The following is a 16,143-nucleotide window of genomic DNA, read 5'->3' as shown; positions in this document are numbered from 1 at the left end:
GTTTTAGTAAATTAAATTCTTATCTGAAAAGAAATCACCATCAGCCATGTAAAAATTATATCAAATAGTAAATTAGTTAATGCTTATAAGACCAAGATGTACAGTCAGTACGTATGATTGATTCTATACTTACTGAACAATATATGCTCAGCCAAGTTGGCGATCAACTGTCTTCTAAAGGGCTCGGTGGATAAATCCCTAGAATCACCCAATGCAGCCTCCGAAACTTCATCCACCATATCGTTAGGCCTGAAGATAGCATGAAAATTCTTTGTGAAAACATCCAAGTCTTGTTCAACGTGATCATTTACATTACAGTGAACTATAATGCGCACACACACAAAAATCAATCTAACAAAGATACAAAAAAATTTGCTAAGCATTACAAGTCCCATAAAGTTTTCGATAAACAGCTTTGCTACACATATTCCAGACTCTGTCTCCATGTTGTATTACATGTTCCTAGATCTACCAGGAAAAGCAACACAAAGCATTTACTTTGTTCTTTGACTGTTCACGACTTCTCCATTACACGAGATATGCCCCCACAACCTCTTTGCTTCAATGAATACAGTCAACAAAAAGCATATTATGCAAACCTTTTTAGAAGATAGTTTTCAGTCCAGCTATTTTGCATATCAAAGCAAGGATAGGCATGGCATGACAAGGCTTGAAAGATAAACGACTTACTCACAACTTCTCTTTACAGGAATCAAGTAGCACCACACAGGCTTAGACAAGTCATGCACATTACTCAACTCACATACAAAACCATCTAAAATTCAGAAATATCTCCATAACACAGTTTCACAGTTTGAGCACATAGTAATTAGCAGATGGGAGTTCACGGGCAATCGTATAACACTGAATCAGAAATCAGTGAGTGAATGAATCTTAGACTCATTAGAAATAATGTTTGGATTATGTGGGAGATACATGGGAGATAGTTACGTTCTTAAGAATAACTACCAGGCATTACTGGAAACATATATTAATCCAAAAATACTACCAAAAAGGTTCCAGAAAAACATCCTACCGTGAAGGAAGTATAGCTGGTAGCAGAGCTTGCTCTAAGGACAGAATGGCAGGCATAGGTTTTTGACTTTGGCTGTCTAGGTATTCCTGTAAATATAATATTTATTTGTACATTTTCCTACTAACTGTAGAATCCAACAGCTAATTTTGCTGTCCTTATTGTGTGAATCCACAAAGAGAGAGAAAGCAAGCATGAAAGAATAAGTTAATTCAAAAGTGATTTTAAAACACCTAGGAAAAAAACCACCAACCAAAAAAATAAAAGGTGAGATAGTGGGAAGATCACTAGAGTTTCTTCACTGGTGTGTAGGTGGTGCCAACTCTGTCTAGAGTTAGCATGGGGTAGAGGGGAAGCTTCCTGATAAACAGAATTCTTAGCTTGAGAGAAATACTGCAATTAAACACACACACTTAAACGAGGTTTCCTTGCTCCACTTTGATAGAAACTCCCTGAGGGATAGATCCGGAACCATTTAAAGTGAATGTGAGATTTTTCTATGGATAGTCTTACACTGCTCTTCTCCTGAACCCCAGCAAATGGGGCATCTCCGCAGATGAACAACATGACAGAAATTCTGACAGTGACAAACTATAGCTTGCACTGACTGCATACTTACAAATGTCTTATAGCAATATATAAACACACTGGATCAACATTATTTCCATTAAGAAACTCAGAAAAAAGATATCTAATTAATTTAACAGTGTCTAGACTCCACAAATCCAGACTGAGTAGCATTAATTACGTTTGGGATACTAAAATTAGGGTTGTTTCTCAAACTGAAATTTTGTTCATTTTAATACTGTGGCAGATCTACAGTCATACCTCCTGGGTCCTGCGCTTCCTGGCGGATTTTTAGTACGTCTCAGAGGCTCACAGTGAACCTCCCACTGTACCTTGTCTCTCCCGAGGGCGAGAGTCCTCACTTAATGATCCAATTCACCACAGGCAAGTCACTAGCTTCGGGGAGGTTCTAGACTCTTCCTTTCCCCAGTGGTAGCCCACTGGGCATGGGGAACGTTAGGGGGAGCCCGGTCCTGTCCATTTACTCCAGGTTCTGACACAGGGCCCTCGATATCGGCCACTAGTGGGGATCTCGCCCTTACCCCACCTAATAGTAGCCTTTCACTGGTCCACTTCCACAACCACTCCCATAGTACTTTTCCCTCGCACCTTGGTGAGAACTTCTCCCAGTTGTAACATTCAGTCCTCCTTCACACTGTACTTCCTCCTCTCTGGTCTGTTAGTCCTCTACATCCCCTCCCTATCTAAGGGGAAACCTTTTATAATGGCCTTAACTAGCTGCAGGTGTCTAATTAGCCTGATGCTGCAGGCCGGCTCTTAATGAACCTCAGGTACCTGCCTGAGCAGCAGTCTCTGGCAGTTTATGCAGGGAACACAAATCCACTCACCCAAACTACCAGTGTACCTACCCTCCACCAACCTCCTGAAGCCCACTGCCTGTGGTCTGCCACAACACATATTGCTTGCTGTATAAGACCTAAAGATAAAAAACTATTTCTCAGTCAACTATTGTACAAGAAATACATTTCCAATTACTGTGTTTTAAAAATTTTGTAAGCGCCTTGAATATTTTAAATAGAGAGGCAGGGTAAAAATATTTTAAAGAAATTAATATAGCTATAACCAGTTAGATGCATCATGGGGAAATTTTACTTTCTTCTATTATTGATCACTACTAGAATAAAGAAAATGGCTTTAAATCCAATGACTGGTCTGACACTATGTTACAGCACTCAAATTTGTACTGACTTCATATTATGGATCAACACATTATCAATCTTCTTCAAGGGTATCAAATAGTGATTTTTTTTTAAAACAACTTCCTACCTTTTTTAAACAGTTGAGAGACTGAAAGCAATACTTCTCTATTAACAACTTTGCTTGTCATTTCCTGCATTTGAAATCAGCTAAAACTCATAAGAATCTAAGTGTTTCTATAGATATAAATCTTACTTTTAAGGAAAATGGTTGTGCAAAGTCTACTCTGACGCATCCATAATTCTTCCGTAGCATTCTGAAGACTCCTCTGGCTACACTCCAAAGACTTTCATTCTTCTTAGGTTTCCCCTGCAAAACATTGAAAAGCAAAACTAATGTTCATTTGCATTTAAAAGCTCATTAGTATTTAAAGGAAGCATAACCACAGTTACAATAAGTCCAATTCTTTTGACATGCACTGCAGCTTTAAAAGTCAAAGAATAGAGCCATCACAAAAGCCTAAGAAATCAGATGGCTTTTATCCTTATTTGTATTTGTTAAATGATTAATTTGTATCTAGTGATATACAAGACTCAAATATCAAAACAGTCCTTGACCTACAGAGCTTTTACGATTCAGATTATTTTGCATTTTTAATGCTAGCACAAAAAAGAGATACATTTTTACTCAACATAAACAGAAAATCCCTTGGGTAAGATTATAAATTTTCAGTTGCTTCTTACCAGCTGTTCATTGTTATAGTGACCTTCAATGATGCGATCATAGGAGATTCCCACAGGTATAATTAATATGTCAGGGGTAGCATTTGTGAAGAGAGCATCTACCACCACAGATAAAAGACCTGCTCTGGCACAGGATGTTTTTCCACTCCGAGAGCGCGTGCCTTCCAGGAAGATCTCCAAAAATTGCTGTTGTCTAAGCAACTCCTCTACATGCTAAAGGGAGAGTAACAGAAAAACAAAACGTCTAATGATACAGACATAGGTGGATAGAAATGCACTGTTCCACAACAACAGAATAAAGTGGAATTATCTATGACAACATTTCTCAAATTTGGGCCTGCAGACCCCTGGAAGGTCTGCAAGAGTATTCCAGGGGGTTCTCAAACTCTGCTGATCAAATCCTTTCCCTCCCTCTTCTTCCTCCTCCCCCTCACTCCCAGTGCTTTGCGCTGGGGAACAGCAGGTGCAGGGAGGGATGGAGAAGAGCATAGATGGAAGTGCACTCAGGGACAGGCAGCAGAAGGCAGAGCAGGGGTAGTGTAAGGCTGGGAAGAGGGACAGGATATTGGGGGAGAGAGAGGAATGCGGGGGGGGGGTGAGATTTGAGACTAGGCAGAGGAGACTTGAGGGGTCCACACAAAAAACTGTAATTCAAAATGACATCCTCAGTTTGCTAAAGTTTGAGAACTGTTGATCCAGGAGACCAACACAATAATTAGTGTTTCACACTAACAGGTAATTAGTGTTTCACACAATCAAATTCTGACCCCAGTTACACCAATGTATATCCAAAGTAATACCACTAACTTTAAAATGTCACTTCAGCCACAAAACTAAAAAGAAGCAACCTAACAATGATTAAGTATTTTAAAGACCTTTAAATTATTCTCTTCTCTTGATTTCGCCATATGGCCCATGTTCTACATTGCAAGAATATCTTTATTTTTGAATTTTGAATAGTGCCAAGCAACAAAGTCAGTAGGGTTACTCTCAGGAGCTCCCACACACTTGTACATGTATGGCAGGGTGACATGAAAGTGTGCTGGAAATGATGCACCAAAATGCTTTTAAAACATATTTTGGTTTCAAACAGCCACTCCTTGCACTGAAGCATATCATGCAATGCCTGAAAGCAACACATACTGTCCTGGGCACTTTCAGCCATTTCAGTGAGCACCATGCAATGACCAGCATGGTAGATTTATTAGGCAGTGTGTTGAGTGCCCTGCATACTGTACTCTCAGGTGGTGCACAGCTGGCTAGCTTTTTGCTGGGCCTAGGCTTCAGCCTCCAGCAAACCACAGAGCTCTAGCTACCAGGGCGAGTTTACAAAGTTCTGAAACACAGCTCTAGAGCTTCTCCCATCTGAAAAAAAAAGCCAATTCAAAAGCTAGCACAAAAACTACAACTGTAGGGAGCCCTGAGATAAGAGTCCCCACACAGGGAACTGCTGCAGGAGTAAAGAAGGGAGGATTTTTGGCCAGATCCAGAGACAAAAGCCCTAACAGGCTACCAGCAGCTGCTCACAATCTTGCCTCACTGCGCCGGGCCGGACAGCTCCCCCGTGGAACCCGGCAAGCACTAAGGTTGCCAGGCTGCCTCCGAATTGAGCTGAACAGCCCAGGATTTTCACCTCTTGGCCGGGGAAAAAAAAAAAAATCAGAAAATACCAGACATTTTAGCTGTCCAGTGTTTTCTGAATTTTTTTTTACCGGACAGGAGGTGAAAATACCGGACACCTGGCAACCCTATCACTTTCTAAAATCTTTGAGTGGTCCCCCGTCAAAAATTATTGCCCACCCCTACACTATAGCATATTAAGAAAGCATTTGAAACATGTAATTGTTTCTTGTACTTTGGGCTATTGGCTATTCTATTCTAGAGTGGTCTTTTTTTACTACAATTTTTTAAATGTCTTGATTTCATGCCATATCGGAATTTAAACAAACAGCAAAATCTCCAGGTTTTTCACATAACGGAATGCTTGCTTACAACAACATTTTAGGTTTCTTTGGGGATTCATTTTATCTTACAGTCCCCAAATACTTAAATTAAACCTCACCGAGGCCTACAATAAATTTACGTGTGGTACTTCAAACACCAAATATGCCAAAACGTGTGCAACTTCTGAGAAGTAATCAAGGAGAATACCAGCAGATACATACTTTTGTAGCAATTTTTTATGATAGCTAGAAAATGTTTTGACACCAGAGTCCCATAGATTGGTTGTTTCAGTTTGGGCTTCTTTCCATGTAGCTTGTGATATGTGTGTTCATTGTCTGTAACACTGTTACTTTTCTGATGTATTAGAAAATATTAGGTCATTTTTTCAAAGAATTAAGAACATGAACAAATACAATTTGAAGCTGCTGCTCTAGATTTACCTTAGAGTAAGCAAAATCAGAATTAGTCCTGGCAGGCCTAATTTTATTAGTAATTTACACTGAGGGTAATCTAATACTCTCTAACAGGGATCACATAGGGTAAAACTTTGACCTTGACAGGTACTGAACACCCTCAACTCTTGTGTACTTTATGATTCAGGACCACCTTCAGCACAGAATTTAGATTTTGCCTCTAATGTAACACACATGTACTAAAGTTAAGATGATAAACCATTTAACTTTCTCAACAAGCAATGCTGCTCAAATTACTGATGTTAAAGAGAACAAATGTATGTTTTTCTAACATACATGATGCTTTCATACACTTCTCTTAAAATGATTATATTTTGCATTTTCAAATTAAGATAAGACATACCACATAGAGCAAAGCTCTATAAAGAACATCTTTACGTCCATTCGGGTTCTCATCCAATCTCCTCCGAATGAAAAAGCCTCCCAGCTTGCGAATCAACGTGCTACAAACCAACAAATGATTTTATTCAAATATGAAAAAAAGAGTACAATGTATAAATCACCCAATAGCTTCAGGAAAATATTAGAGGAGATGGAACGATGTGCATCTCTCAGCCGTTCTGCTTCAAACCAAAGAGAAAGAACTTTCTAGTGATTAGAGCACTACTTTAGGACTCAGATTCAATACCCTACTCTACCAGACCTATACAATGGGATTAACACTACTTCCCTACTTCGCAGGGGTGTTGGGAGGATAAAATGTTACAAATTTTAAGGCTCTCAAATTCTGTAGTGATGAGGCCATATAGATACCTGAGAATTCTAGTACCCACATGACTGCCAAATTTCAAAAGCTTATATAAGTGTTCTCAACCTTTCAGATTTTTCACTACTTATAACTAGAGATGGACTAAAACTCAACCCTTCAATTTCAAATCTTTTGAATTCATGGAAGAAATCCCTGGAACTGAAACTACTCCTGCGTTCATCTCAGATTTGATTTAGCCAGATGGGGCCTAAATTCCCGTTCTTAGAACTGATTAAAGATGATGATCTTGTGAGTCAATCACAAGCTTTCAGCACTGCCATATCTTAATCAAGATCCTAGCATAAATATTAAGAAGCATGTAAATTGTTAATCGTGTAGTGGATGTTGTCCACTACACAATTAATCAAGAAGGGGGTAGCACTGCTACCGGTGAATCCCAGCTCTTGCTAGGTCAGGCATAGAGATGTTAAATATCAGTTAATTGAATAGTCAATTAACCTCATGAATTCTTATCGGTTAGTCGACTCTTCTATGGTCCCTGGGCAGCCCCTGTACAAGGGGCAGGCGTCTGAGCTCCAAGACCTGGTACGAGTCCAAACTGTGCTCAGCTGCCTGCACGCCTGGCTCCTAATATACTTTAAATGCAGAGCATCAGCAAGGGGTAGGTCCAGGACCCAGTGCAAGCCAGGACTGAGCTTGGCTGCTGGCCAGCCTGCTACAAAATTTACTGTCAAGAGGTGGGGGGAAATGAGTGTAGTCCATAGCATTAATCTAGAAGCTTTTGTTTATCGGTTAACCGACTATACTGTACTATAACATCCCTAGTCAGGCAACTATCCCACTGCGACTCTTCACGACAAGCACTTGTACTGCAGACACACAAGAGGGTTTGATGCAGGGTCCCAGCACAAAGAGCTGGTGCACGGGCAGCCTGGCTCAGTCCTGGCTCATGCCAGAACCCATCATCAACCCTCACTGGGGCTCTACACTACAAACACCAGGGCTATGTCTACACTCGCGGCTTCTTGCGCAAGTACGGCTGTTCTTGTGCAAGAATCTGCAGAGCGTTCACACTGCGCTCCCGCCCTTGCACAAGTAAATTTACAGTACGGCGTGGTAAGAGGGGGCTCCTTGCACAAGAGCTATGCTCTTTTTTAACAGGTATAAGCCCTCTTGCACAGGAGCTCTTGCGCAAGAGGGCAGTGTTGACGCTTGGCAGGGATTTCTTGCGCAAGAAAGCCCTATGGCTAAAATGGCCATCAGAGCTTTCTTGCGCAAGAGAGCGTCCACTCTGCCATGGACGCTCTTGCGCAAAAGCACAGCTCGCACGTGGCGCTGTGGACGTTTTCTTGCGCAAGACTTCTTGCACAAGAACACTAGCGCAAGATGTTCTTGTGCAAGAAGCTGCCAGTGTAGACATAGCCCAAGAGTCCATTTGAGGGTTGATGCTGGTTCCCAGCATAAGCCAGGATGAAGCCAGCCTCCTAGCCAGCCCGCTAAAATGTTTACTTGCCAGGGTGTGGGGGGAAGTGTTGCATGTAGCCAGTGGCATTAACTGATAAGCACTCACTTGTTGGTTAATCGTTTAGTTGACTACACTATTACATCCCTAGATCCTAGCCTCTTCCAATCAAATCCCTGGAACAACACTGTCTAGATACAAAGTGTGCTATATTATTTATTTTAACCCCTTATGCAACATATCAATTCCAATATTTTAATCCTTTGATACCGTTATCCATACTGTCATAAATACACCAGTGCCAATGTGTGCATAAATTGTGTATTAGCAAGGGTTAGCTAATCACTGCCTGCAAAGCACTACTTTTAAATAAGAAAACTAACAGTTATATTCAATATATTACTAACCAACATAGCTAGTTTTTGCTCACGATACCAAGTGAAAAATCTAACTTAAGGTGCAACCTTTTCTAATAATAAAAAAACCCACACACAACGATCTTATCTGTAAGGAAATAAAATATGGAGCCATTAGACTGCCAATTCCAAGATCCTAATGCAGAGCCAGATGAGAGTCACCAGCTGTTAGAATCCAATAGGATTAGAATCTGTATCAATCACACGGTTCGACACTCAACACAATTTACAAAGATGAATGCTACAGTATTTAACTTAAACTGACCTCAGTGTTCAAAGTTCTATGTGGTCTTGCTTTACTCTACAGCTAATTGCATCCACTTAATTTCCGCCAAATCCCAATGAGTCTCCTGAGAGTAAAGACTGAGAGCAAAGGCTCTTAAACCTGTGCTATACTCCCATTTATCAAGATTTCTTACTGAATCGTTGTGAGGAAAGGGGTACGTTAACTTTAAGTCTCAACCAAGGTTCCCTGTAAGCTGCATGGCAGCACGGCCCTGTAGTTGCTTAATCAGCCCCATCCAGAGAGGTAGCTCTGTACACAGAGCCTTGAGCCCCCGGGAAAGTGGGGCTGTTTAATCAGCTGTGGAGTTATGCTGCTGCACAGTTTAGTGGGAACCTTTGTCTCAGCACAATATTCCTCCTTTTCCCATTTGCTTTACACAGAATCTCTCTAAAGGATTTTGCAAGACTCGCACTTGAATAAGACCAAATAAGACCAAAGTAAAGCTAGATAGGACCAAAGTAAATTCCAAAGGTATGACCACAATGACTAAATTACCTGACAACAAATCTATGCAGTTTGGGGCACATCCTCAGCTGGGGTGGAGGTATGACAACATACACCACTTTGGCTTTATTTCTAAGAGTAAACTGAAGTGTAGGTCCACAAAGTATGCTTACCTGAAGATGGGGATATTGAGGTTATTCCCTGCAGCAATGTACGGTGCTTTGATGTTATGGCAGAAAAGAATGAATGTAAGTAGCAGATAATCAATGTGAGATTTGTGAACAGGCAAGAAGATAAGAGGCAAATTCATCTATTTCGCAGAAAGAGAAAAATGATAAAACAAAATTAATGGGATACTGTGGGTGAATTTTGTTTTTTAAATATTTTTTTATCCACTAACACTTTAGATTAAGAAAACTGAAGCAATGTCAGAGTTTACACTTTGCCACTTATTTGTTTACTAAGTGAGAACACATGAGGTAATCTGGTTGCCATACACCAGCAGTGTTTCAATTTTAGGCACTCCAGGCAGCAGCAGAATGCTACTAGCAGGGACTTCAAATTTACAGCATCAATGCAGGTATAGGTTGAACCTCTCTAGTCCAGCATTCTCTGCTCCAGCAACATCCATCATCCCAGAATGATTTCAGTTAGATGGATGTCCACTTATGGGTGTGGCCAAATTTCCAGCAGTCCCATAAAGTTTGTTTACAGCCACTAATCCTAACTGTGTTCTGTGTTGTTATTTAGCTCTAATTTACCCCTAAATGTCCTCTAACAGCCCAGTAAGCAGTGTAAGTGTTGGTAATGCTGCTAGGCAGTATTGACCTCCCGTGGCCAAGAAAATTCTCTGGTTCACAATTGGTCAGGTCCTGAGGGTGCTGAACTAGAAAGGTTCAATCTGTATCAGAAAATTATTTGAGATCTGCCAATATTTTCACTGTCACTGGAACGAGGTTGTTGACTTCTTTTAAAAGGCAATGTTCTGAGGTATTGCACCCAAAATGCTAACAGGGTAACTGATTATATAAGAAACAAAACTGCCATTTTATTCTCACTGAATACTAGCTATCTACCCAGTACTGCACAATATCACCAAATACTCTGAGTTATGTTCCTTAGAAACCAATGCTGTCTTTCTCTCAATTCAGTGCAATTATTTATTATAGTACCTTTCTGCTGAAAGTAGAAGAAAATTCAGGATTTTGTGAAATGGGAGGCATAAACCAAATGGTAGACTCTGAAAGTGTGCTTATAATAAATAGGCAAGCAGTAAGTGAGGCTCTTTGCAGACAAATATGAAGACCAGATTATTGCCTGAAGTCTAAATATATGTGTATGCATTTTTTAAAAGTTTTTTAATTTATTATTGTGTGGTTGTATCAGCATGGGGTAAAAAAGAAAGCCATTCTACAACATGTTATATAAGACATTACACTCAAAATTACCTAGAAATTCAAGAAAAAAACAGAACTTGGCCTGGTCTTTTAGGGTCTTGGGAACACAGAGCATCATATTTGCAGTATTTAGAATTATCTAATAGAGATCAGGTTTACTGAATGATATGTTCCCAGAAATGGAGAGAAGAAGATCTGAATCAGGACCTGATTCTGACCTCATTTAGAATGGCCTAACTCCAGGGTGGGCAATAATTTTTGATGGGGGGGAGGAGGCACCACACCAAGGTTTTGGAAATTGGTCGAGGGCTGAACTCTCCTATGGTATTAATGGAGGAGGTGCGGGGTCTGGGATGGAGATTGGGTGCAGAAGGGAGCTTTGGGTAAGGCATTGGGGTTCAGGAGGGAGAGGGAGTTTGGGTGAAAGAGGCAGTTGTGACCCAGGGCAAGGTACCAGCGTGCAGGGATTTGGAATGTGACCTAGGGCAGGAGGGGTTTGTGACCTAGGGCAGGGACTAGGGTGCAGGAGTTTGGGGTGTAACCTAGAGTAGAAGGGAATTGTGATCTGGGGGAGGGGATTCGGGTGCCAGATACCGAGGGTTTGGTATGTTGGGTGCAGGAGAGCGATGTGGACAGTGGGATGAAGAGAGAGGGGCTGGGGTCCCAAAGGCTCTGGCCAGATGATTTACCAGTGAGCAGCCCAACCAGCCTGCCTGCCTACAAAGCTACATGCTTGCAGAGATTAAAATGTTTCTCCGCCAGCCAGCCTGCCTGCCCTGCACCTCCACAGGCTACATGGCCATGGCAGGAGTATTACCTGAAGCCTTTCTCCATCCCCTCCGGGCTCACAGTTTTTAAAGAGAAACAGCCTCACAGCCGCTTTTCTGAGCAGTCTGCGGGGCAAGCAGAGGAACCTGCCTGGGTCTCCCTGCTGCATGTGCAGGCCAGATTCAGTAGCTTGGCGGGCGAGATGTGGCCTGCAGGCCATATTTTGCCCAGACCTGGCATAACTACACTGACTACAATAGAATAATTCCTGATTTACACCAGCATAACTAATATCAGATGTTTCTCCAAGTTGTAAGGGTTTATGTAATTTTATTACCTTGGTGGCTGCTTTGACCATCTCCAGTTGTCCTTTATGGATCTGAATGTTCCAAAAGAAGCTGTTAAATAATTTCAGCAACACCCAACCAGTCAACCTAAGGGTGAAAAACATTAAACCCAAGAGAAGCCTTAAGTTTCATTCAAAAGTTGCCTTCCTGTTGTATTACTTTTATAGCTAATACTTGCACAGAGAGATGTAGAGGTCTCAACACCAGATCAGAAAGCTGCTGGGGCATAACTATGGAGAATTCCTTTCAAACATCCCTAGTGATCAGATTAAACACTGAAGCATAACATTTCATTATTCCCATTTAAAGATTGAGAACTGAAGACAAATACTGTTACATAGACTATGGACAATGATATCCTATGTTACTGCAGCAAGATGTTTAAGCTGATTTAGGCAAGAACAAGAGAGAACACCCTTGAGCTGATTGCAAGGAGTTTAACTGTACTTCCCCCTCCCCCAAATTATTTAACTTTATAGCATACTATTTGTGACTTGGACAGCCCACAGATTCTTCATGTTCAAATGTGCAAGCATGATTGAGCTTCATATTTTAAGGCTAAAACCTATGACCCTCATGTTTTGGGGTCAGCAATAAAATAGGAATTTTTAGGCAGGAAGTCACTACTATTTTTATATACAAGGGCAGAGATTGGAGGTCCTTCCCTTGATCCTAGACAACCTTAACCATAATTTGGTGAGCTATTTTTATTACCTGATCAAAGCAGGTGAGACGTTTGCTACCATTTCCTGGAGAATCCTCCTAGCTTTTTTCTTCACTTTGCTGATAGCCTTGGAGTCTGTTTGTGTAACTGCAGCACTTAGCACAGAAGCTTCCTCTACAATGGCCTTCTGCACTCTGATTTAAAAATAATACATGAGACAGCTCTGTAATAAATGAGTTCCACCTATTGGCTGTTTCTAGAAGGAATGAAGTAGGGCAGTTATATGGTATAACTATGGTAGTAAGTTACATAGATGGAAGAACAGACACATCAATATCCTTTGTGTTTTATCTGCCATGAACTGGTAAACTGATGAGAGCTGGTCAATGATTTGCAGAAAGGTATTAACATTTATAAATACAGATGCAAAATATAATTTACTGGCTATCAAAGTAGGGTTACCGGATGATTTCAAAAATATACTGGACACACTTTATCTTAGATGGGGGTGGGGAGCGGGGCTGGCCAGGAGAAATCCCGGGGTGGCGGTGGTGGGGAACATCCGGCAGAAAGCAGGAGGTGGTGGGGAACATCCGGCAGAAAGCAGGACGGACAGGGAGGGGATTGGGGGGAGCAGGGTGGGCCAGGGGAGAACCGGCTGGTGGGTAGCGGGGCTGGCCGGGGCAAGGAAAAGGCCGACAGGAAGCAGGGCTGGCCGGGAGGGGGCTGCGGGGAGCGGAGTTGGCTCGGGGGGGGGGGGGGGGGGACCGGCCAGCAGGGAGAGGGGCTGGCCGGGGTAAGGAACAGACTAGCAGGAAGCAGGGCTGGGGATGGGAGGGAGCAGGGGTGGTTGGGGGGGGGGGGGAACCGACCAGCAGAGAGCAGGGATGGCCAGGACGGGGTCAGAGGGGGGGGAAGGGCGTGGCCCAGGTGCATGCAGATTCCAGGGTGCTGCCCGTCCCACGCATGGGTGAGTCCGGCCCCAGGGATCCCATCCCGCCCCAGCTCTGCCCCTACCCCCCTCCTCTCTACTGTATAGTTACATACTGCCTGGCTGGTAGACACGTAAATGAATTAGAAAACTGAATTAGAATTAGAACTTGTCTCAATTTGTTTCCTGGACAGAAAGTGCATATATCGGACTGTCCGGTTCAAAACCAGACACCTGACACCCTATATCAAAGTTGGGATTGGTCCTGCCTTGGGCAGGGGCTGGACTTGATGACCTCCTAAGGCCTCTTCCAGCTCTACAATTCTATGAAAGTTAACCCTTGACAGAGTACAACTAGTGATGGAACTGAATACTTTTCTCCCTTTCTAAGAACACATCTACAGAAAATAAAATTTTAGAAGCAAGGACCAGCGCTCTCAGATCAATTGCTGAGGTTTGAAGCATTCCTTAAAATTGTGTATATATTCCTGGATACAGTAAAATCCCTTTTATCCAGCACTTTACCAACCAGCAAGCTCAATAAAATGGCATTTCTGATCTGCACAGAAAGTCTGACTTAGTGTGGGGCCAGCAGGGAGTTGGAGCATAAGAGGGGCTACAGGGAGTGCTATAGGAGGGAGTTTGGGTCCAGGGGAGGCTTGGGCTCCAGATGGGAGGGGGCACTCATCTCTCACAAGTGGCTCCCCACCCCTGCTGGTGGAGGGATGGCCAGGTACTCTCCAGGCTTGCTGTCCCTACCCACACCCCATCCCTGAGTGCTGACTTTGCAGTGCTCAGCCCATTGGCCAGGAAGAGCAGACAATGGGAGCTGCAGGAGAAGGTGCCTGCTGATGGAGGCAGCATGCCTACTACCAGCAGAGCCACTTGGCCACCCCTCTGCCAAAAGCAGCAGGGATGAGGAGCTGCTTGCAGGGGAATGTCACCTTCCTATTACATTTAAAGTGTTAACTTATGATCCCCTCTGCTGATCACCCACTATTAGCTATATAGATCTGCTATAACTAAGTTATGCTATACAGATCTACTATGAACTAAACAGCAAAAACTGCAAAGGACTCCACAGCAGTTTATTATACCTAGGGCTTGTCCACGTAAGATGTTAAAGTGAACCTACAGAACATCAGCTTGCCTTGCACTAATGTCCCATGTAGAAAAGCCCTTACGTTCATAGCATCTGTAAGAGCCGTCACGCCAAAAGATATGAAAGCTGATGTGTAACCTCCTCCCCCCACTCATAACTGTTTTATACAAAGATTATGTGGCTTAAATTCAATGGGCTGCCATAGAGATACTGTACAATTTGGAGCTCCCTTGTCAGGCACCCTAAGGACCAGGGATGTTGTTGGGCCAGAGATTCCTAGATCAGAGATTCAACCTGTACCTTCTATTTTTCTAAACATTTTAGCTTTCAGAATTTGCTGTGTTCATTCTTTGATTAAATGTAACAGTATGAATGAAATTAGAAACAGACATAAAACCACAAGATTGGTTTATTTAGCACACCTTACCTGCTGCTATTCAACACATTTTCTGTCACATTGCTGGCAAACATACTCTTATGCACATCTCGTTCTTGCACAAAAAGAACATAACAGAGGCGTCTTGCCAGCCACCCTCTGTACCTACAACATAAGAAAATAAATTACCAAAATGTGTCTGAAAAACAGTCAGCTTTTAAAAGAATAATTTTATTTTTAAACATTTGTGTACCTCTAATAAAAGGTCACAACGGCAGGTAAAATTCTTTGAAAAAAAGTGACCTAATAGCTTTTGTATTTTCTAATACATCAGAAAATTAACATTGTTACAGACAAAACAAATATTATCACAAGCTGCATGGGAAGAAGCCCAAACCAAAACAACCATTCACTGGGACTCTGGTGTCATAACATTTATCAGAATCATAAAAAAAAGCTACAAAAGAACATATCTGCTGGTATTCTCCTTGGTTACATCTCAGAACTTGCATATGTTTTGGCTGTCTGCCAGATCCAACTACCCCAATTCATGCAGTGCCAAGTTTAAAAAAAACCAACTGAGACCTTGCTGTGAGCAACAGAAATCCAACTAACATTTGTCAGCTTTTTATAAAAAGATCACGCTGCGGTTTCTCAAAGCCGCTTGAGTCAGGTGTCAATGCGCAACTGGAATTCAACTGAATTTGGACGCAACACCCATAAGTGCCTTAAAAAACAGGACTATGTAGCACTTTAAAGACTAACAAGATGGTTTATTAGGTGATGAGCTTTCGTGGGCCACACCCACGAAAGCTCATCACCTAATAAACCATCTTGTTAGTCTTTAAAGTGCTACCTAGTCCTGTCTTTTGTTTCAGCTACACCAGACTAACACGGCTACATTTCTATCACTATTAGAAAATCTTAGCTTAGAATGTCCATACTTCTGGGACAATCAAACTGCAGTTGAAAGTGTGACTGCAGCACAAATAAGCCTGCTCCAGTTCAAGCTCACCAAGTACTCTTAGTATGAATTCAGACTGCTGGCCTGTACCAGGGTGCATGGTGCTGTGTATTCACCACCACTGTTTTTGCACCAATTCGAGTAAAACTAGCATAGGTACATATATCTACACTGCAACTAAACCGTCACATGTGTAGACAAACCTGGTCTCTCTCTTTTCTTCCCCTAAAATATTTTCAAAGACTTCTTCTTACATTTTACATACATCGGCTCTGATCCTGCCAAAATTTATATAAAATAACTACATACTATGGGCCCCTTGCATTGCAAGCATTTATTTACAGGATAGTACTTATAGT

The 16,143-nt window shown here is 42.0% G+C and overlaps 1 protein-coding gene across 7 annotated transcripts in view; it reads right to left on the bottom strand.

Annotated features, from left to right (window-relative positions):
- GPAM (glycerol-3-phosphate acyltransferase, mitochondrial) overlaps positions 1-16,143 on the bottom strand; it is a 66,371-nt gene that overhangs the window by 24,180 nt on the left and 26,048 nt on the right. For all 7 annotated transcript variants that reach the window (XM_075935470.2, XM_075935471.2, XM_075935473.2 and 4 more), the window contains 9 exons: positions 14,872-14,985; positions 12,462-12,605; positions 11,738-11,834; positions 9,409-9,545; positions 6,262-6,361; positions 3,502-3,714; positions 3,014-3,127; positions 1,037-1,122; positions 134-249 (listed from right to left, as the gene is read on the bottom strand). In XM_075935470.2, the coding sequence (XP_075791585.2) occupies positions 134-249; positions 1,037-1,122; positions 3,014-3,127; positions 3,502-3,714; positions 6,262-6,361; positions 9,409-9,545; positions 11,738-11,834; positions 12,462-12,605; positions 14,872-14,985 (1,121 nt within the window). The remainder of the gene's footprint in view (positions 1-133; positions 250-1,036; positions 1,123-3,013; positions 3,128-3,501; positions 3,715-6,261; positions 6,362-9,408; positions 9,546-11,737; positions 11,835-12,461; positions 12,606-14,871; positions 14,986-16,143) is intronic.

Source organism: Pelodiscus sinensis, chromosome 8 (genome assembly GCF_052426305.1).
Source record: "Pelodiscus sinensis isolate ZL-2025 chromosome 8, ASM5242630v1, whole genome shotgun sequence".
Classification (NCBI taxonomy): Eukaryota; Metazoa; Chordata; order Testudines; family Trionychidae; genus Pelodiscus; species Pelodiscus sinensis.
The sequence above is the reverse complement of the archived record's forward strand: the minus strand, read 5'-3'. Positions and strand labels throughout refer to the sequence as shown.